Source organism: Eptesicus fuscus, chromosome 14 (assembly GCF_027574615.1).
Source record: "Eptesicus fuscus isolate TK198812 chromosome 14, DD_ASM_mEF_20220401, whole genome shotgun sequence".
Lineage (NCBI taxonomy): Eukaryota > Metazoa > Chordata > Mammalia > Chiroptera > Vespertilionidae > Eptesicus > Eptesicus fuscus.
Window position 1 is genome coordinate 13,966,873 of NC_072486.1, and position 22,743 is coordinate 13,989,615.

Below are 22,743 nucleotides of genomic sequence, written 5' to 3' on the forward strand. Positions count from 1 at the left end.
GGACCCTACACATGCACGAATTTCATGCACCGGGCCTCTAGTATAATATATTTAGTTTCATCAGAAGAGAAAATTATACGACTATATTTGAAAATATTTGAGGGAAATCACAGTAACAAATTCCATGTAACCATGGTTTCGGCCTTCTCCCCTGCTTCCTGCATGCTCTCTGCAGGCCATAGTATCACATAGTGTTTGTATAGGATGGGTCTCTCCACTCAGCGTGCTGTGTTAACACCAGTAATTCCACAAAAGAAGAGGACCAGAGGAATGACCCACCCTGGACTTGCATTGCCTCACCTGTACAGTGAGTGCCTGGGAGGCACTAAATGATTTCTGAGGCCCTGAGATGCCCAGCATGGTGATCCAGGCCTGTCCTAGGGATGCTCTGGGCATTGCGAACCCGCCTTTGCCAGCACACTTCCTCTCAGATGCAGGTTCACTCTGAATGCTCCTTGGTCCTTCCCAATTATCAAAGAGGATATTCTCCTACCCCAATCAGGAAGAAATTTTTCTTAGTTTTCTTCCTTTCTCTGAAGAAATTTGAGACAATGAATACTTGCTTCCCTAATATACGACTAATAACGTATAATAATAAATAGTAATAATGTTACTTATTAATTGTCTTCTGAATTTTCCTGGAAAGAATTCTTAATATTTTCTGTGTTGGAAATAGGTACAGACAATTGAGTGATGTAGTATATCATCCCAGCACATCAGTGTTTTATTCTGCCATTTGGATTGTCTGCCATTTGTTTAGAACGGCAAAAAGTTTTTTTATGAAAAAAATATTTATTCATTTTTTATGAAATTATTTTCTGTGTTGGAAATAGGTACAGACAATTGAGTGATGTAGTATATCATCCCAGCACATCAGTGTTTTATTCTGCCATTTGGATTGTCTGCCATTTGTTTAGAACGGCAAAAAGTATTTTTATGAAAAAAATATTTATTCATTTTTTTATGAAATTATTTTCTGTGTTGGAAATAGGTACAGACAATTGAGTGATGTAGTATATCATCCCAGCCCATCAGTGTTTTATTCTGCCATTTGGATTGTCTGCCATTTGTTTAGAAGAGCAAAAAGTTTTTATATGAAAAAAAAAATTATTCATTTTTTATGAAATTCTATTCAAGATTTAATTTTTAGAGAAATGAATATATTACATAATAATCGATAAGAATTCGTTCTCATACCCTAGGTTTGTACGGAATTGCATTCTATAATTGTTAACGGGAGGCGGACTCTTTCATCCTGATTTTCCCTGGGTGGCAGTTTTTGCATGCTGTTTTTTCTAAGTGATTTTTAAAGGTACAACAATGTAGAACATGTTTCAGACATAGAACTGTGCTCTTTCACCTTTTGTCATAAAGGTTGTTCATTTATCATCGTAGCTTTTCCTAAGGGAATCCTGTCCAAGTTTCATTTTGCCACTGAAAAATGAGCCCAACATTCATTCTTATGACTCCATTTATAAAGGAAACAGACTTTTCATTTACATTCATAACATTTCTCTTCTCAAATACTGAAAATCATGAATAGCTTTAATGATAAATTACACAGATTTGTTTTTCCAAAGCAGACCTTGAAATGAGGCCCTTCAATAACTCTTCTGACCCTTACACATTAATTTTTTTCTGGCCTAATAGTGTTAGGTAAACTGTTTATAATTAATTTCACATCAATAAATCAAGTAGGCCCGGCATGTGAAAGTCTAGAGCGAAAGCTGTTAGTTGTCTTGCTTCTCCTGCCAGAGCAAAGTTCCTAAAGTGTCTGAATAAATTCATCGGTTTTTGGAATCGGATCACTAAATTATGGAGTTTTGAAAGGGAGCTCCAGAAAACATCTGGTTCAGTGTGGTACTTCCAAAGAGAACCGCCTTACGGAATGATAGAGGATGTGTGGCCATCTCTCTGGGCTAAAAGTTCTCTGGGAATGGAGAAGCCTCTTTTGATAATAAGTGTTATGTAAGGATTGCTTAGAATTGATTATCTTGTGAAAATGCATCTGGGAATGATGTGGAAACCAGAAAATCAAGACAACAGTATTCCTTTTTAAATCATCAGATGATTTAATTATCAATATGAAATAATTAAGTCAATCTGAAACCCATTTTTTTTTTTCAGTAACAGCATTTCGTGTTTAAAATACAGAATTTGTGCACCCACGTATCAGGTTCTAATAAACGTGTATTTCCTGTAGAAAGAAAAGTCGGTATCTAGAATCCTAAGCACATGATACGAAGAATGGTTCGAGTTCCTTAAAAACTCATGTGACACAGAAACCCCCAAATAGTCAAGGTTTCTTAAATTTCCTCCACTCAGTCCCACCCTTTTCTCGTTAATGATATTATAAGGGACCCACACACAGAAGGAAAGATTCTCTCTTCAAATTGTAGTCTCGGGGAACTTAGCCCAGTTGCTGGTGAGCCTGTGCTGGTGAGAAGAGGCAACAGGCTCATTCCCGCTGCCAAATGAGATGGCTCTATGGTGCTTTCTCCTGTGCACCACCCCAGCCTGCCCCAACCCCACACGTGCCCTTCCGTCTCTTACCCACCAGGAGCAGAGGGATGAGGACTAACCCCTCACTCTACTGAACAGACACCCAGGGTGCAGGGCTTGAGGTGCGGGGTCACCAGCCTGCTCTCTCCACTAGCAGGACAGTATTTACAACTGAGGATGACTTGGGTGGAGAGAGAAGAAATCACAGATGGTCGACATAAATGAACTTTCTAGATAAGAGAAACTTATTCCTTTAAATGTCAAAACATTTAAATAATGTTCATCATTTTGGTCTAGAAATTTCTCTGAGTAGTTGTTGTTCACTACTATATCCCAGGAACCTATGGTCGACCTTGGCACATGATTGTTGCTCAAATAAAATCTGTTGCAAGAGTGAATGAAAGAACAAGTCAATGAATAATATATATGTGTGTGTATGCGTGTGTATGTGTGTGTGTGTGTGATGCTAAAAGGAGGCTATCATAAATATGGGTAGTTAAATATTTGAAAGATTGTCATATTGAATAAGAAATAGAGTTTCAGTTGCTTAAATGGGTTGAAGTTCAGAGGTTTAAGAATTTTGTCCAGTGTGAAGGGGACTTTCCACGAACCCTGACTCTCCAAAGTGCACAGGCTGCCCTAAGATAAACAGATGCCTGTCCAACCTTGGATAGGAAGTGGAATACCTCTTATGAGGATGTTGTAAATATAAATCTCGGACTTGGGTGAAGGAATTCCACTTGCTGACCTCTGGGAGTTGGTGATTCAGGCCACTTCATGGACTTTTTTTGTTTCCTTCCTAGTTGTCAGAGAACCTGCTAGATAAGCAGATGTCCTTGCCCCTGGGAGTAAAGATTTAGCCATTGCTTGGCATGTGTGGTCTCATTTCTCTGATGCCCACTCAACAAAATGGGTACCTTTATCACTGAGTGTTAAGACCATGGCGCTGTGATCAGTTCTGGCCCCTCTTTCCTATTTGGTTATGTTGCTGAGTTGATTTAAATCCTGTATTGGGTAAAACAAAAATTCCAGTTTTGGCTGTTCCTGCTAAGAGAACTTTAGATTTCTTTATTAGATCATGTCTTGTTATGTCAGTATGAAGCCTTTTTTAAAGAACTTGAGCAGAAACAGTTCATCACCTGTGTTATAACAAACATATTTTTTGTCTAATCAAAGTCCCAGATTCTTCTCCATATTATTATTTATTACTCAGGTACTTTGGCGTAATAAAAAATGTGATGTTTTATGGATCATTTCCAAACCCTGATGAAATTTTAAGCCCTTTCTTTCAGATTTTTTTGTTTGTTTGTTAATCCTCACCTGAGGATATTTTTCCATTGATTTTTAGAGAGGAAGGGAGGATAGGAAGGAGGGAGAGAGAGAGAGAGAGAGAGAGAGAGAGAGAGAGAGAGAGAGAGAGATCAATATGAGAGAGACACATCGATTGATTGCCGCCCGCACGTGCCCCGACCTGGGCTGGGGATCAAACCTGCTACCCAGGTACATGCCCGTGACCAAAAAGTGAGCCTGCGACCCTTCCATGTTCAGGCTGACACTCTAACCCCTGAACCACACAAGCCAGGGCTCCAGCTTATTTTTAATAAACTTTTCCACTATATTTTATGCAACATTGGAGATCTTCTGCTAATAATAACCCATAGTAACTTTCCAGTTATGGAAAAAAAAATTGTAAAACCTTGTGATCTTGTTAATTGTGTATTTGTACATGGAGTGATCCGGTGGAGCTAAAACATTAGGAGGCTGTGTCCTGTTATTTTTAGAACTCTGTATCACTTCGCCCTTTTTGCCGGAGTGGTTCCTGGCTAACTTTCCCATGAGTTTTTAACCTTCTTGCTAGGCTTTGCTTATGTAACAGGAAACAGGCTGTCTGGAACAAATAGCGGCATATCAGGAGCACACGTTAGCAGCAAATGATTTAGTTTGCTCTGCCCTTCGCTCTCTTCAAGTAGACCGATCCATGCTCTCCCCCGTGACACTTTTGGAGTGGCGTTCCTAGATTAAAATCGTACAGTTTCAATCTGGGGAAGGCCGACTCTTTGACCACGACCATGACTGGATCCGGGCGACAGAGAAGATGAGCGTGCATTAAGGGTGAACTCCGCGGCGGTGTCATGTCCTGGGACTGCGGGTTTAAGTACATCTTTGCCTTTTCTCCGACTCTGAAGGCAGGGGTGATGTGCAAGCTTCAGGAGAGAGAGGACATCGGGCGCATCGAGCTGGTCCAGAAGCTGGCGAGGGAGAACTGTCAGTTTTTGCAGACGGACAAAAAAGAACAGGACAAATCTGAACACGTAAGCCCTTTTCCTCTTGGGGGTGCACTTTGAAAGGGTGGGAAATGTTTCTGCCTGGTTGTATGCTTGAAGGAAAGAACTTTTTATTTTAAATTCCTTAAGGTTTGGCTTTTTATGTCCCCCTCCCCTCCCCCCCCCCCAAAGCATCCTCCTTAGTAAAAATGACATCCAGGCCGGTGGTGTATGCCACTGGGTTTATAAGAGAACGCTTCTCAAAAGTAAATCGCGTAGAAGTGTAAGAACACATGGAAGCCGCTATGATCGCATGTCTACGTATGGTCCTGATGGGATGGCTTTCAAATCTGACTTTGGGGATTTCATCCCATCAGAAAGTTTGTGGAATGTGGATTTTGAAAGAACGTGTACTTTTTATGATTAGGACAAGGGTGGCTCTAGTTACCAAACAAATGTATCCTAAGTCCCTAGAAATAGACAAGACGAGAAGGACCGGTGATAGATGCTCTCAGCCAGCGGGACAGTCAGCGGGGCGTTTTCCCAGTGTCTTATGAATGTTTGTGTCCCAACAAGAGTTATGTTGTTCGCACGTAGTGGAACTGGAGGAAGGGCCGCTGTGCCGGGTTCCCCTGAAAGCAGTCATTCAGATTGAGCCTCAGAACCGAGACCACTGCCGTCACGGCCGGGAGACAATGGAGCCGCTTTCTTCGGCTGCACACGGTCGTCTGTGGACTTTTGCTGTTGTTTGTCAGCCTTCACCCTCGGTGCCGAGCTAGCCAGGGCTGCTCATGGAGGGAACATTCCTCAGTGCTTATAAACATGTCTTTCTCTGACTTTAGTTTTTCCTTGGAATTTTGTTTTCCACCCTTTCCGAGGGGGGGAAAGCTATTCATGCCTTTTCTGCTCCAAGGCCGTCTGTACCAAGGCCAGGCTTTCGCTGAGCAGGCGAGGAGCCTGTGCCGGGATAGCAGGCTGGTTAGTGCAGTAACCACACCTCCCTTCAGATCAGAGCAGTTGGTGTTGCAAGGGACAGAAAACCTCGCAGTTTCCGAGCCTCGTGGCTGAACTATTCTGGGGGTGACTGTTTGACTTGACAAATGGAGCTCTCCGGAGCCTGCACTTTGCTGGGCACCATTGGAAAGTTTAGGGACTTGTTTATGTTGTTAAAAGAGTCCTGAAGGTTGACAGCATCAAAGACGAACTCCTCACCCCTTCCATGTCCTTAGCGTATTTGAATATCCCAGCCCATGGCTTCAATTTCTCAAAAACAGTATTCCTTTTGATAAATTTTAATTAAAAGAGCAACAGTTTTCATATGCCATATTTCATTGATTTCAAGATGCACATCTCTCCCACCTTTTAGCATCTCTGAAATCAGGCTGAATCTTCATGAATGATGACATAAAAGCATGTTATAGTTTAGGTGTGGGCATTTTTCTTTCCAACTGGCCCCTAAAATGAGTGATATATTTTACAATGCATTGCATATTCAATTCAATGGAATAGCGATTGCCTGAGCATAGGGCAAGATCTTTTAAAATCAAACAAACAGTAGAGTACCATTTCACCAAGGTTAGAAATCATCAGCCTTAGGCCACAAACAACTTTATGCTTACTTAAAAGGTACCTGTGTTGTGGATGACTTCTATTGAGTTCAATTCAGAATACTACAGTTAGAGCTATTGAGAACAGAATGCCCTCCGAAGATGTCATAATAGGAATATGAACTTGGTGCCAATAACGGGAAAGACTTTTAACTTGAGATAGGAATTTAGTGGCAGGAGGTTTGCAACTCTGCTTATGTTATCTACTCTGTCATCTTCGAACTTTCATTTTAAGATTATAAAATAGAACACAAAGGTGTTTGTTTATTTTGTTGATTTTTTTTTTTTTTTTTACTTCTCGCATGATGTCATAACAGGGATGCACTAACAGCTGAAGTGTTGGTGCTTCTGGGAGGGAAGATGGTGTCTAAATAAACATGGGAAGTAAGGCCTTTTCTCTGGAGGCCTTTCCTGCTGAAGCTGACAGCGGGGAAAGGTGAGGAAGCTTTTCTCCTTGGTGGTGAATATACAGGGAGGCATTCTGTGCTCTCCTTCCTATAGGATGACACCAGTTGAACTAATCAGCTCTCAGTGCTATTTTTCTTTATTTTTAAATGTTTTTATTTTTAATTTTTCAATCACAGTTGACATTCAAGACTATTTTATATTAGATTCAGGTGTGAAACTAATATACACACTTAGACAATCATATACCTGGCACCATACATAGTTATCACAATATTATTCACTATATTCCCTAAGCTGTACTTTATGTCCCCGTGACTGTTTTGTAACTTCCTATTTGTACTTCTTAATCCCTTCACCTTTTTCACCTCGTCCCCCAATTCCCTTCCCCTCTGGCAACCATCAGTCTGTTCTCTGTATCTCTGAATCTGTTACTGTTTTGTTTGCTTGTTTATAGTGTTCTTTAGATTCCACATATAAGTGAAATCATATGGCACTTGGCTTTCTCTGTCTGACTTATCTCATTTGGCGTAATACCCTCTAGGTCCATCCAATCTGTTGCAAATGGTAAAATTTCATTCTTTTTTATGGCCAGGTGATATTCCATTATATACAGGTATCACGTCTTCTTTATCCAATCATCTATTGATGGGCCCTTAGGTTGCTTCCATATACAAGGCTGATATTCATTGGGTGCTCCGCTAAATGGATTATTTGATACTAGATGCTTATCCTTTTTATAATAGTTTATTAGTAATAAAAACCATCTGGTAGGTTATATTACTCTTTTATGTCTTCAGCATTCAGTATATCAATCCCTGTACTTGCACGTTGAGTTCACAGTGTCCAAGTGGTGGGTGCAGCATTTTTATTTTTCCTGCCCTTGTTTTCTTTTCAATAGCCGTCATCTGCTCTTACTCATGAAAACGCAACTATAACACACAGCATGTACAGAGGAAACTACAGTTTACTTAATGTAAACCCAGGTCTGCAGTTTCCTCCTCTTGTTATAACAATAGCAAAGCCTGAAATGACATACAGATTTCCTTTTTTTATGTTTATAAAATGCTTCACTACCTCATCTACTATTCCTGGGCCAAAGCTGGTTCAGGAGATAGCCATAAAATTCAAGTTAGAATTCGAGTTGCCTATCAAGTCATTCTTTTTACTAAACTGCATTGCTTCCCCAGTTCTGGAACACCACATCCCTTTTTATACCTATGTGCCAACATGAGAAAGCTACTTTGAAGTAGCACTGCATAGAGAAAGACGTGAATTTGGTAGGATAAAGCTTTGGTTGCTGGTAGGTCTGGTTGCAAATTGAAGGGGCTCAGAGCTTCCTAAGGAGACATTTCTAATTTTTGCCATGATTATCATAAATGCATGCCATTAGAGAAACGCTTCACTCTGAGCTTTTGCCAGGGTGTTTCTGAAATGAAAAAAGTGAAATGTATAATTATCACAAGTTTCTCAGGAAGCACCTGGTTTTCCTCTTTTCTATGAACTAGCTGTAGGCAAAATTACCCCGTACTTATTCCTAAACGTTGAAAATTATGTGAGGACTTTAAGAAGGGGCCAGAAAATGACTATTTCTTCTAAATATTATGATAGTGAGATTAACACTTGGTCATTAATTATTTAAACAAACTACTTCTTATATAGGCATCCTATTTCCTCATCTTAATTCTGTGATTATATCAATAGAGGAGGGGGCATGTGTTACCAAATGGGAACTTTTGAGCTTGACCTTGAAGGATGACTGAAGGTCACTGAAGGGCAGGATGGGGAAGAGTGTTTTAGGCAGACGGACCAGCAGGAAGACACATGAGTTGAACACCGGGTGATTCATGGGGAAAGAAGGCAGTGGGATGGAGGAGAGGTTAGGATTCAATTATGAAAGACCCAGTAAGCCAACCTAAGGAGTTGAGACTTGCTTTTCTGGCAAAAGAAAGCCATCAGAGATGGGAAGTGGCATCATTAGATGTGGTCTTAATAAGGTCTCTCTCACATTTCTTTAGAGGAAAAATTGAGTGAGGGAGAGGAAAGTTTTGGAGGGAACCCTTAGAAAGCTATTGTAGTGAGTCAAGTTGAAAGATGTAAGCCTACACCAGGGAGGGAACTATGAGAAATAAGATGTAGGCGGTGAAATTGGCAGAACGGATGACTGGTAAGGGGGGGAGGGGGGTGTATGTGTGTTTGTTATTTTATAGTCAGCACTTTTTGAATTTGTATGAAGGTTTTTTGGTACCGTGGTAGACACGAGAATGTTCTGTTTGCTGCCAGAATGGTAGGTCTCCTTGGCCGGAAAGATGCATGAGACGTGTACCTTGCTTTGTTTTCCTGCAGCATGTCTCCCAAGGCACGGGATATTTATCTCACTAACACATTGTTCCATGGGGTCTGGCTAACAGTGTGGGGCCTACATAAGCTTCCTTCTTAGACCAGACACCTTGACACAACCTTAGCCGGCGAGAATCCCTGGAAGCCCCAGAACAAACTGGATTATTTGGCCAAGGGTTGGCATTTGCCGCAATGATGTGTATGCCGTCTTCAGAACTCACCGTGGCTTTAGGGGCGCTCTCCTGGCCCACACGGTCTGAGCCGGTGTTGCTCTGTTTCAGTTGGACAGATTAGGAAGCCGAGGCAGCTGCGTGAGTACGCAGAGCGGGGCTGAGCGTGAACTCAGTCCGATGGCCTCGGCAGTCGCCTGTGGGGGGAGGACTGAGAGGAGGACGGAAGCTAAGAGGATTAGAGTCCTGATAGTCCTGAGAACGAGGGCCGATTTGGAGGACAGTCCTGCAGGAAAGACAGAACGATAACTTACTGAAAAGGTGGGGGGAGGTGTGAGAGGGACCAAAGGAAGAGGAATGCAAAGGGGCTGGCTTCCTTGGAGTCCTAACTCCGATTTGAGAAGCTTATACACTGTTCGCATTTTATCAGTGAAGTAGCTGCATTAAAATATACGTTTAGCTACGGGTCCGTTTTTCTGGAATACAACTGCACTGTTTACCAGACAACCGAAACTGCTTTTCCTGAGATGTAGTGTATGCTGTGTAGTGTGTTAATGAACTTGGGCAGTGGAATACCAACAGTAGGTAGCTCCTGAACCGAGTTCCTGATTTCCAAGTTGCAGAAAGGAGGGTCTATATAATGTACGTGACAGCCATGCTGGTGACACTTTCCCTAGGGACCTGTTTGTATACCCCCCACCTGTGCCCTCCCCTCTCTCCCCGCTTTCTTTAATTCCTTTGTTAAGTCTGGGGACCCACCCTACTTCCTTCCCCGTTTCTCATTCACTTGTGAAATAGGGTGGGAAGGGACTTTCACGTTCTGAAACTGAATCTTGGCACGGTGGCTGCCAGGGCAGGGTTCCTCTCCCTCGACCCCGACCGGGGCTTCCTTTTCCCTGTTTCCTGCAGCCTCATCCTGGAATTCTGCCTGCGCCAAAGGGTCCTTGTGCAAGGATCACTAGGGCAGAAGTGGTTGGGAGTAATGTGGCTGCTGTCACTCTTATTTCTCATGCTAAACGTTGGTCTCTGCCTCTTTCCAACTTTCATCTCGTCTGTGACTTTGTTTAATAAAAAGCCTAAATATAAGCGGAAAGCCCTCTTTTTACTGTGTGAAATACTAAAAGGCAAAGTGGTACTGTCAGTCTATACTTAAAGTTGCATTATCCATCTAGTCAAGTAAAGTTAAGAGCAATCTTGGCATTATTTGAAGTTTACCAATAATTTAATTTAACCAAGAAACTACTTAAAGACAGGGAGAATTTTGTGACATTGCTGGTTGGTGTTGAACGCCAGAATTCAGGTGTAATGGGCAATTCCTAATACGTTAAATTGCCCTCCTATGTAGAAACCATGTTATTTTTCTTAATAACAAAACCCTGACTTTGTGTTGGTTGGGTACGAAAGCACCTCTTCAGAGGAAATAGCTTCCTTGCGTGAATAATTTTAGTTCCTTTTTAACCAGAATTAATTTGGTCACCAGAGTAACACAAAAGTGGTCGAAGATCGTTCTTGCCTCCAGGAAGTTTACAATCTAGCTGGCTCATGAGAAACAACCCTTCAAGACAGCATTCAATAAAGTGTTTTAAATAACTCCACAGGCATTCAGAGAGTGGGAAATACCTCCTGTAAACAAATTTCACAGTTGCTTCAATCATGCTCTTCAAACTCAGGGTTTACAAGTTCAGTTTGCTTCGTGTACTCTTTAATGAGAGAGAGAGAGAGAGAGAGAGAGAGAGAGAGAGAGAGAGAGAGAGAGAGATCCTCCAGAAAAGTGGCAGCCAGCAACCAGCGAGAGCCAGTGATGTGCTGGGGGCTGGAGCCATCTGCTCACTCGCTGTATTTTTAGGTTCTCACAAGAAGCCCATTGCACGTCCTGACAGTTTAAAAACTTTAGTTTCAGCATTTTTAAAGATGGGGGAATTGGTCATTATGTTTTTTTTTGTTTGTTTATTTTTCTGAAAATATCCAAGTTTATTTGAAAAGGCCCAATTAAGAAAATTGATACTGGCTCAGTTAGTTTGATTTATCGAACTCAAGTTCTTCAAGGATCTTGTATTCTCTATGGTACAGATGCTGCTCCCTGAGTTTGATAAGTTCTCTGTGATTAAAGTAGCCATAGCATCTCTAGTATGTTAGAGAAATCACTAAAGTGAAATATTGAAAAATAGGTTATTTTCCTTTGGCTTTTGCCCTCCTCATTGGTATATCTCATTCTAGACCCCTGGCAACTATATATTCTTATCTACCCTTATCAAGACTTGATCTGAATTAATATAAGAATTTTATTGCCTTATAGATTGTTGTCTGATCAGATAACATTAGAAATCCTTGCTGGTTCAGTTTCACTTGGGTTTGTATTGGACGCTTTAAGACAAACGTGTCGAGAAAAGATGGACAGTCCTTCACAGACAGACAGACAGACAGTTCTTCCTGACAGTGTGTACCACTGAGGCCTGGAGACATGGTGTGAAGAGGTATCAAGGAGTAGAGAGACACAGGTGCCAAGTTATGACGTGCCGTGGGTCTCAGTGCTGTCCTCATACATCGCTGCCTTCAGGGAGCTGACGCTCCGCAGGAAACTCAGAGGCGGAATTCAGTTACCTGCAGGGTGTTCCACAGGGCGCTGTGGAAGCTTGTCCAGGGAGCTCCGCTGGGCCAGGGAGGCCTGCACGTGTCCCTGATGAAGAGACAGAACTGGAGGGGTCAGAAGAGTAACCAGGAGAAGTGGGAAGGATGGGCATTCCAGGCGGAGGAAGGAACTTGTGTGATGAGCTGAAGAGTCTAACTCGGAGGATGCTGCCGCTCTGGAGGCAGAACCAAGTACCTGGAGCATAGTGGAGAGAAGAGGCAGGCCCGTGAGGGAGGCACAGGGGCCAGAGGATACAGGGCTGAGAGCTAAGAACACGATGCAGCCCGTGTGAGGAATTCAGTAGACAAAGAGAAAGATGATCAGATTCGAATTTCTGAGATTCCTCTGCGGCCACGTGGGAACAGGTTTGCCGAAGAATGGGTCTCGCTCTCTGCTCTCAAAGCTCTCTCTCTGACTCTCCTTTCTTCCAAGTCCTCTCTGTTGGTTCTACCAGGCAGGAACTAGCATAAACACGAAGGCTTTGCTGTGAGGAGCTCAAGTCCAGGGACGTGAGCTAAAGTCCCTGTGAAGACAGACTGTCCAATTATAGCTCAAGTCTAGTTCATTAGCTTTATCCTAAAATATGCCACCACATCATCGCTTTCTTTAAAAAGTCGACTTTGAGTCAGTCCTATTTTTTTAGAAATGAAGTTTGAGCTTGCATGCAATATGAGCACTTTCTGTTCACAAACACCATGCAGGCATATATGTTCGCTTTAAATATTCTCACTCTGCTGTATGGAGTTTGCCCCAGATTGATTCAGCCAAAGTTTGGTGATTTCTGAGTGATTCGAATACTTCAATTGATAAAGATGAGGAAAAGGAATTTATAAAAGATTTCCATATGGGATGCAAAGAACCATTTTTTCCCTTTTGCAATGAGAAGTGGGTGTAAAGGAAAAATTCCATCTGGCATACAGCAGCCCGAAATGTTGTTTTAGAATAGCAAAAATAGAAGATCGCTGAAAATATCATAACAGAACATAACAGACTGTGGGCAAGTGTGCAGTACATATTTCTCTAATAAGTCATATTAAATACCCATATTTTCTTAAAACATGACCATGTTCTTATTTGTCATTACATGAAAATTTGTCTTTAATTTTTAAAAAGTGGACCACTCCACTACAGAAGGAAAAGGACTTGTTTTAGTCTGTAGAAGTCAATGTTATAGCAGTTAGGTTTACCTGGAATGAGGTTTTTTTTCCCCCCATTTTTTTCTTTCCCAATACTTTCCTCCTATAATAAAAAAAGGAGAAATAAGATATGGCATGCATGTTCCTTTATTGTACATTTGTACATAATTAAGTGAACAAGGCTCAACAATTTTAATAAACACTTGTAAATGTTCTCTTTGTTCAGGTTCCAGGAATGGCTGGGCATGATTGGGGCAAGCTGAGTCAGAATAAGGGATTAGGGGCTGCTTCAGATCCAAGAAACACACCGAGGGAGAGAATAATGGTGATACTAAGGTAATTAAGATGGCAGGAAGTGGCTTGGGGATAGGGATTTGTAAGGAGGCTCATGAAAATGTAATGAGTCATAAGCACATAGCTGGTGACCACGAAGGTGAGGGTGGGGTGGGATTTGTCAAGGTCACATTTTGGCCCTTTGCAATCAAAGAGGGGAGAGAGTGTATACTTCATACAGATGATTCTTTAGACTTTCCGTGGTCTTTCCTTGGCTAGGATTAATAGAGGTAAAACAAGCTCTATATTGACACTCTTAGGAATAAAGATTGCTAACGATCTGCAGAGGGTGCAATGCAAAATAAAATCCCAAACGGAATTTTATGGTTGACAAAAATACTATCACTTTCTCCCTGCTCAGTGCACGTACTGTTAATACAAGTCGGGGGATTGTGATGATGTGTTGTTTTTCGCGATCAATCTGAGTACCTTGAAGCTTTCCTCTGAGAGTCACAAGTGTTGGGAAGAACTTTTAGGTGTCATGTGTCTTGATTGTTTGGGTAAGAAATCATTTCATTCATAAACTGGCACCTGCTCAATAGGATTATAGAGTTTCCTCTAGAATGGGGAGTAAATGCTATACAACCCATTAATTCTGTTGGAAGTTCGTTAAACACAAGAAAATATTTTAAAATATTTTCATTGATAATAGTCTGTTAGTGAAATAGAATACCCTTTAGCCTCTGTCATCAGAAGCAAAAAAAAAAAAAAATCACGAATAAAAATAGCAGTGATCTTGCAGGTTTGTTAGAGAAAGTTGTCCTATATAGTCTTTGTGCTCTCACCTCTCTGTGTCCCTGAAGTTGTACTTTGTGGGGCCCTCATGCGAGGCTCGCCCCATCGAAATGACCCTGGTCCCAATGAAACGTTCTGCCGAACTGTTTCTCCCCTAAGTATCAGCAATTACTCCATCAGGAGATTAGCACAGCATCTCCTGAAAGCAGGCACAAACAATTTTGTCGGCAAAAAATAAATGGGATCATTCAGCACTTCTTATTAAACATCCATAGGGAAGCACGGACCTAAAAATTACCTCTGTATTAAAACAGTACTCAGCTATGACTCTAAAAACAGGGGAATCGAGAGGGTGGTTGAAGCCATGGAGCTAAAACTATCTCCTCTAGAATTTGCATGGCTCACATTTTAAGAGAGGTGAGTATAAAATGGCAGAGACGGCGCACACGTGGCCCAGGTGGTGCGGATTTATACCTGCACGTTTGAGATGAAGGGATAAGCCAACAAGGTGATGAAGGGAAGAGTTCTACCTGGAATCAGGCAGGATGCTGACTAACCCTTAAAACCCAAGAGAAGGAACCTCTTGGCGTAAAGCAGAGAGCCAGCCCTGTTCGGATTGTCTGAAGGAATATAGTTGACTGCCAGATGCTAGTGGTCAGGAGTATTCGTGACTTCTGACCCGTTAAGTGCCATTTCCATTGTCGTTCGGCAATCAAATCTGACCTTTATCTCAGTTTTCAGTAGATCCCATTTCCGTCCCAAGTCAGTAAATTCCTGCCCTTGGGTATTACGCATAATCTTGGCATAGACGGGAGATCTGCACAGACCTGAGGAAAGTCCGCCACACCCTGGAAAAATCCTTGTTAATAAAGCTCAGAGCGGCCCCAGGTCTATTCAACATCTGCAGCTGCTTATTCCCCGGGGCCCGCCCTCGGAGGTTTGCCAGTTTTGCCTCTTAGCTCTGACTTCTACTTTCCTGCTCCACATGTGGCTACTCCAGAACCTGTAGGGAAGGATGTATGAGGGTGTTTTGATGGTCCCCTTTTGACCCAAACCTAAGTTTTGAGACTGCTTCAGTCCAGAATAGAAAAGCCAGGAATGGATTACATTAATCCAAGAGTGACACCGGATGGCAGGCTGCAGACCTCCCAGTCTGGGGACCCTAGGAGGAAGAGTGGGGTAGCACAGGCCTATGGACCACCCATAATGAATTGAACGTGCCTTTAGCTGAGTGAGGGGAATTCAGTCACTACATAACTTCACTGGGGTCTTCAGACAGAGGCCAGCATCCCTCATCACGCCACCAGAGACGTCGTTTCTCTACAGTCGGCAGCTTATCTCAGATTCCCATGCTCGAGCTCATGGAGATCTAGAGGGAATCACATACTACCCTTTACCTCTTTGCACACAATATGCCACAATTGCCTAATCCTCACAGCTTCCAACTACATGGTAACATTTAGTCTAGTCCAGTGGTTGGCAAACTCATTAGTCAACAGAGTGGCAAACCGCAGCTCACGAGCTGCATGTGGCTCGCGAGCCGCCGTTTGCCGACCACTGAACTAGGTGAAGAGGGGATTCAGCCAAATAGCTACTTAGCTTGTTCCTACCCGACGTGCCATTCAGCCTCAACACATAAAGCTGACTTTGTAGAGAGCCTAAGTAAATTTCAATCTCAGGAGGATTTTCTCCTTTTCATCTGTACATTTTTAAAAGATCTGGCTAAGATTAATTTATTCTTGCCTCTCTGCATTGGGAAAAGCATTTGTTGAGCACCTGTGAACAGGCATCACAGAAATGGGACAGAGAGAGAAGTGAGCGAGATCTGATTTGAGCCTGACCGTCATTTAGTGAAGGAAATGGATGAGAAAACAAAGGCAGCGAAGAGGAAGAGCAGTTAACAGAGAGAAGAGAACTTTAAAACAATAAAAACTACAAGGAAGAAAAGCAAAGTGTAGTGATAACTAACCACATTCCAACCCCCCCCCCCCCCGCGCCCCTTTCCCAGTATGTACATGATGAGGCTTTCCTTATGCTTCCATAACATACGTTACTTAACCATCTCTCCATTTGGGGGGGGTCAAACGTGTTTTCAAAATTTTGTTGTTATAAATGATCTGACAGGCACATCTCTACAAAAAAATCTTTATCTAATTTGCATTTCTTAAGGATACATTCCTAGCTGAATCATTACTACCTACCTACAGGTATGAACTGTGTTCTCTCTTTTATGTTTTTGTTTAAATTCTTTTCATAAAGCGTGTTCCAGTTTTCACTTACTTCAGCAATACATGAAAGCACTTGCTATGTAATGCCCTCGCCCTCACCTTCACCCCCATTGAGGATTATGATTCTTAGGAGGAGAAACTAAATATTTTTGTCAGGATAATGGGGTAAGGAGATACTGTTTTGTTCAAATTTACATTGCTTTTCTAGAGAGATTGAATATTTACAATTTATATTAATCCACTTACCTTTCTTCTGTAAATAATCTACCTCCTTTGCCCATTTTTCCATTGGGACTTTTCTCATTGATTTGAATAAGTTCTTTACATATAAGAATATAAATCTTTGTCATATTTGTTGCATGTAGTTTTCCCCACTTTGTTTCTTACCTATTTACTTATTTTTATACATATGAGAACAAAACTGTTGATTCATGTTTTTAATTTAAAATTAGAAAGCCCTTCCCAAACTTTCGGCCATATACTTAATTTTATTTATTTTCTACAATTTCTTCTAGAGTTGTACTTTTCACTCAGGTCTTCAGTGTTGCTGGGATTTATTTTTGTAATGTGAAAGTAAGATTTCTTGATTAGCTATCACATGCAAAATTTTTCTTCATTTAATTTACTATTTTGCTACCCATATTAAAAAATTCATTTTATTCTGGAGGAATTGAAACTCTGTTAACAAACTTCCTCCAAAGTAAATATATTGACTACAAATTTCATGAGTCACATTACCTCTCTGAGCTTTAGTTTCCTCATTTCTAAATGTAAAGGTGAAAGATGTAAGGTTTCTTCTAGCTCTAACATTCCTTTCTTAAACGGAAGACACGAATCTCCTCAAGGTCAGCAGCATCCACACTTGTGGGTGTTGTACAGTTTTGGGGAAACCGTCGCCACAGTAAGTGGATGCCAATTGATTATTCAGGAGGCTTTGAGTTTTTCCTCTGGTTTAATATGCCTATCAATGCCAAGAATCATTCTGTTCTTTTATGTTCTAAAAATACTCCTGTGGATAGAACTTCTGAAAATTTACTCTCTGTGAAATGCTGTTGATATGGGACAGATGGCTGAGCTAACATATCCCGCTAGAAGGATCTCTGCTATCAGGGTATGAAAGCCATGTTTCAAGTCAAGTCATTAAATATTTGGAATTGTTTTTCTGAGTTCAGAATGTCCTGATGAGGACTGAGATATGGAACTCCTGAATAATGACAAACTAAAAAAATACTTGACTGTACTGCCTTGAACTCTTCGAAATGACAGGAAAGTGGCCTAGTTGTTTATACTGGCTCAATTCATTAATCCCTAGCTGCAGCTGATCTCCAAACCACTGCTTCTAAAAAATGCAAATTTTTATCTCTTCCATGTCTCTCTCATAAAGAATCTGCTCTCTGAAGGCAATCCCATGTTTTACTTGAACTTTTATCCCCAGCGTCTAGCACTGGGCTTTCGGTTACTGTTTGTGGGCCTGAATCGGGCAGAGAAGGCAATTGTGGGTGATTTAAAATCTTTCCCAAGCTCAAGCCCTCAGACCAAATCTCTCCAAATCCAAGTTGTACCAGCTCCAGGATTCCAGTTCATTGGAGATCAAGTTTTAAATGAAATGGTGTGTACCTCGGGAAATTAACCTGGAAATGACAAAGCAGAAAAAGTTGGGAGGTCCATATGATAGTCAGTGTGTAACTGTGGATGCGCCTTTGACAGAATTCATACTTGCTGAAGAGTAGACACAAACTTTCAAACATCAGTGAGTCCGTTTATGAAGCAAGGATCTTACCTGGGCAGGTTTCATCCTCTTTGTCACCCAGGTGCAAATCAGTATTCAGGAAAAGAGAACTCCTTTGGGTCAATCAATTAAATACCGTTTTTTTCCGGCATGTAAGATGACTGGGCGTATAGAAGATTTTCCTGGGTTAAAAAGTCATCTTATACGCCAGAAAATATGGTACTTCCCTTTCTTTTCAGTTCATTCTTCTTTCCTCTCATACCCATCCCCACCCCCAGAAAAAGAGGGAGAATGACCTCCTACTGTGCTACCAAATTTACTTTGCCTTCTTTTAACCTCCTCTCTTCCTTTTCATTTCCTAATTTTGTTTGTTTGCCTCTCAAATAGTTTTAGCAATATTTTGTTGCATTTTCAAATTCTCTGAACCTATTTTAATACCAACTTTCCATGGCTGTGCAATGAACCAAGAGTGAGCGGATCTTACCTTTCTCCCAATTTGTTGCAAACTGTGGAATGAGGTTTCTGAGATGGTTACTGCAGAGACGAAAGGTGTGCCTCTCTAAAAACATCAAGGAATGTACAAACATGAAAAAACAAGAGCGTTTACTCAAAATGCTTTCTATCTCCATGCTCCCATGCCATGTGATCTAGCAGTTGCTGTGGTAACTAGGAATTTTTTATTCCATAACTTGTGCAAGTACTGAGGCTGCCCTTTTTATTAATGCTTTGCCCTCTCTGAAGTTACACACATGCACCTGTGTACACACAGACATGCAAGCATATTTGCATACACACATGCAGACACACACAAGTAAACACGGAAGGGATTGAGAGAGTTGTAGAGTTCCTTGACTTGAAGCCTTTGCATTTTCTAAGCATATTACTTTATGCTATCTTTGCATTTTATTTTAATACTAGGGGCCCCGTGCACGAATTCGTGCACTTTGAAAGGAACTGTGGGCTGCAAGGCTGCAGTGGGCACAGGGGCGGGTCTCGGCTTATTCTCCGCGCCCTCACCCGGCCCTTCCCACAGTGGCCCCGGGTCCCCTGTCTGCCTGTAGCCCCGCTCCCACCACCACTGCTCCCACACGCTGACGGCGCTGGTCCTGCCCTTACCCACTGACGGTGCGGGGCCAGTGCCAGCAGCGATGTGAGCAGGGCTGGCTCTGTCAGTGGGTGAGAGCAGCTGCCCCGATCACCCCTCAGGAGGAGTGGGGAGGTGGAGAAAACCTCAGGGGCGATCAGGGCCTGCAGCCCCCGCTCACACCTGCTGACTGCGCCAAGCAATCGGGGCCAGCACTGGGCCCGGGCAGCGGGTGTGAGCAGCAGCTCCGGCACCAGCAGCAAGTGCAAGCGTTGGGAGCAAAGAATTTTCAGTAACTACCAGAGACTCACCCCAATGACAGTGACCGGAGCCCCGCCTTGGTCTGGTGCCCCCAATCACCTGCTCCACCATCCCACCGCAGCTGAGGCCTACCATGTTCCCCACTCTGCCACTTGCTGCCCACACTTACAATGTTCTGTGCGTGCCCCCTGGTGGTCAGTGCACATCATAGCGACGGTTGTTCAGTTGTTCCGCTGTTGGGTTGATTTGCATATTAGCCTTTTATTGTATAGGATTTTTCCAGCTTTATTGAGGTATGATTGACAAATCAAAATCATATCTATTTAAGATACATGATGTGATATTTTGATAAACCTATGCATTGTACCATGATTGCCACAATCAAGCTAATTGACATATCCGTACCTCACACAGTTACCATTAGAGAGAGACAGAGGGAGAGACTCTAGAGAGCTACTCTCTTAGCAAATTTCAAGTATTCCGTGCTTTTTAAATGTGAGGAATGCTTCTTTTAGATCTGTTCAGAGTTAAGAGCTAGCTTTTTCCATAATGAACACAATAAACCCGTCAACAAAACAGAACCAGAGGCATGGATACATGGACCAGACTGACAGAGGGGAAGGGGATGGGGAGACTAGATGAAGTAAGGTGAAGAGATTAGCCAAACAGCATATATGGATACCCCATGGACACCGACACCAGTGTGGGGATGGCCAAAGGCGGGGACAGGGGGTGCACTCGGGCTGGGGAGAGGTGGACAAAGGGAGGATCTGGGGGACATCTGTAATAAAAAAAACCAGTATTCATTACATACAAATAAAAAAGTTAGCTTTTTCCAGTAATTTCAGTTTATGAATTAGGGCTTAACCAGGGGCATTTCCTAACACAGCTGAGTTTTCAGTGAGAGGAATTTGGGAGGAGAAACCTGAGCCATAGGGATCCGTGAGGGCTAGCTCTCAAGGCTGCTCTGAAATCCACACTGTCCTGTTCCAGGTTCTGTAAAGCTGCTCCCTGGAAGTATTCAAACCCAGGTGACAAGTACATCCGCTACAAGGGTATAGACCAGTGGTCGGCAAACTCATTAGTCAACAGAGCCAAATATCAACAGTACAACGATTGAAATTTCCTTTGAGAGCCAAATTTTTTAAACTTAAACTTCTAACTCCACTTCTTCAAAATAGACTCGCCCAGGCCGTGGTATTTTGTGGAAGAGCCACACTCAAGGGGCCAAAGAGCCGCATGTGGCTCGCGAGCTGCAGTTTGCCGACCACGGGTATAGAGACTTGGAGTCATCATTTAGCACAGGTTTTTATCCCACCTTGGGCTGCTTGGAGAAAGTACCAGTTTGACATTTTCCCTTTAGAATAACTTTGCATGTATGTTACACACACATGTGTGTGCGAGCAGATTTAAGAATTCTTAGAAACTAAAAGGTATTTCTGTGTAACATTTATAGTGTCATTTCTACAAAATCTAGGAAGCAAGATTCCATATTTATTTCTTTTTAAAATCTCAGATAACCTATGAGTTGTATTTTGAGGGTCACCAATAATACGAGGTGGAAATAAGTGCTGTTCCAGCACTGAGTCGTCCACATTTTTGCAAATCCCAGTGCGACAGAACCTGTTGCAAGCATAACTCACAAGCAGCCGGCATGGATGCCATGAACTGATGGGATTATCTGCAAGGGAGCAGTCAGCATCCTTTAGCATCAGCAAGTCTGACGCATAAACAGGAGAAACCACCAGCAGCGACAAACAAGGCGTGGAATTCACGTGTGCAAAGTATTGACAGAGCTCTCTCCAGTGATCCCAGTGATTGACAGGTTCCCCCCCTTTTGCGTCCACGTGTTAGGAAATGCTGAAGGATCTAATTTAGAATTTGAAGGCATCTCATTTCTCCTCAACTACCTTCAATGGGCCTCTATCAGATCATGTATGTCCAAGGCAGTGCCCAAGGTGCCCTTTGACCTAGGCTTCTGGATTCCAGCTCAGCCCTTTATATATATCGCTGGGCCCACTAACCGGAGGGGGGGGAGGGGTGTATGTATCTGATGAGTCTTAGCAGAATGAAATAACTACCGTGTCTGGAACGGAGGGACGGCAGAGAAGTGGGGTTCAGTGGCTTCGCCCCAGTGGCCGTGGCTGACGTCACGCCTTGTTTGTTGCTGCTGGTGGTTTGTCCTGTTTATGCTTCAGTCTTGCTGATGCTAAAGGATGCTGACTGCTCTCTTGCAGAAATCAGGAACCCCGCCCAAAGTCTCGGGGCTCATAAGGCCTGTGTTAAAGGTTCTGTAAAGATGCTACCTGGAATTATTCAAGCCCAGGTGACAAGTATATCCACTAACTATTAGTTAACTAACTATTGAAATTATACTTTAAAAAAGGTAAGAGTCAGAGACAACCCAACTTCATTTCTCCTTTCTTTGAGATTTCAGCCTCTGGAAGTGTATGGCTTCTTGGTGAGAGGGACTTAATATGAAAGGGTGAGGTGAGTGGCAGAGAGACACGGCCCTCCACTCCCATGAAAGTGATCCCTTTCCTCCGCCCCAGGTCTCCAGCAGAGGGGCTGGGAGCCTTCTTTCCTCAGGTTCAGTGAGCTCTGCCATCAGCTCCCCTGGTGGCTTCTGGGCTCTCAATGGTGCGCACACACCTCCATAGGGAGCAGTTTTCAGTGCAGTTGAAAAAATGTGAGGACATTATTTGTGTGTGTTCTTAATGGGGATATTTAAACGCACGTACACATAAACAAAATGGTAGCAAGGCCCTGGTACAAATCCAGAGTTGATGTTACTATACGTGGTGTCATACAGATGCAAGAGTTTGTATATTTTTCTGCATCCTTTTATTGAGGGCTTTCTCTGCCTCCAGCAATTCGTAATTGACCCAGTTAGTCATTAACCCATTTTACAGGCAAGGACACTGATGCTCAGAGAGATTGAGCAACTCGGTGAAGATCACCCAGCTAGTAAGTGGCAGCTCTAGGATTGGAACCCAGGCAGGTCTGTCTTCACTTTGGTGTTGCTATCACTTTAATTTGACTTGGGTCATAAGTTCTTTTAAGGGCTGCCATCATCTGAGTTTAATTTTTGTACTAAGACTTGGTTATTACCCATGAAATAGAAGTGGATCACACCCTTTGCTTGGGATCTGGGGGGAGCTTGGTAAGGTGTGTGAATTGATAAATTATTTTAACTAGTCATTGGTGATCAAAGGGTAGTTAGGGTGAGACTGCTAGGCCTTTTGCATACACAGTTTTGCGTTCTTGTTTTAGTGCTTAAACATATTCTGAAGGGTGTAACAGCCTCATATTTCAAATGA

The 22,743-nt window shown here is 42.5% G+C and overlaps 1 protein-coding gene across 1 annotated transcript in view; it reads left to right on the top strand.

The window, feature by feature from the left end:
• The window catches only part of RAPGEF5 (Rap guanine nucleotide exchange factor 5), a 196,377-nt gene that overhangs the window by 104,644 nt on the left and 68,990 nt on the right, over window positions 1-22,743 (top strand). The window contains exon 9 of the mRNA XM_054726573.1: window positions 4,689-4,814. Coding sequence (XP_054582548.1) covers window positions 4,689-4,814 — 126 coding nt within the window. The remainder of the gene's footprint in view (window positions 1-4,688; window positions 4,815-22,743) is intronic.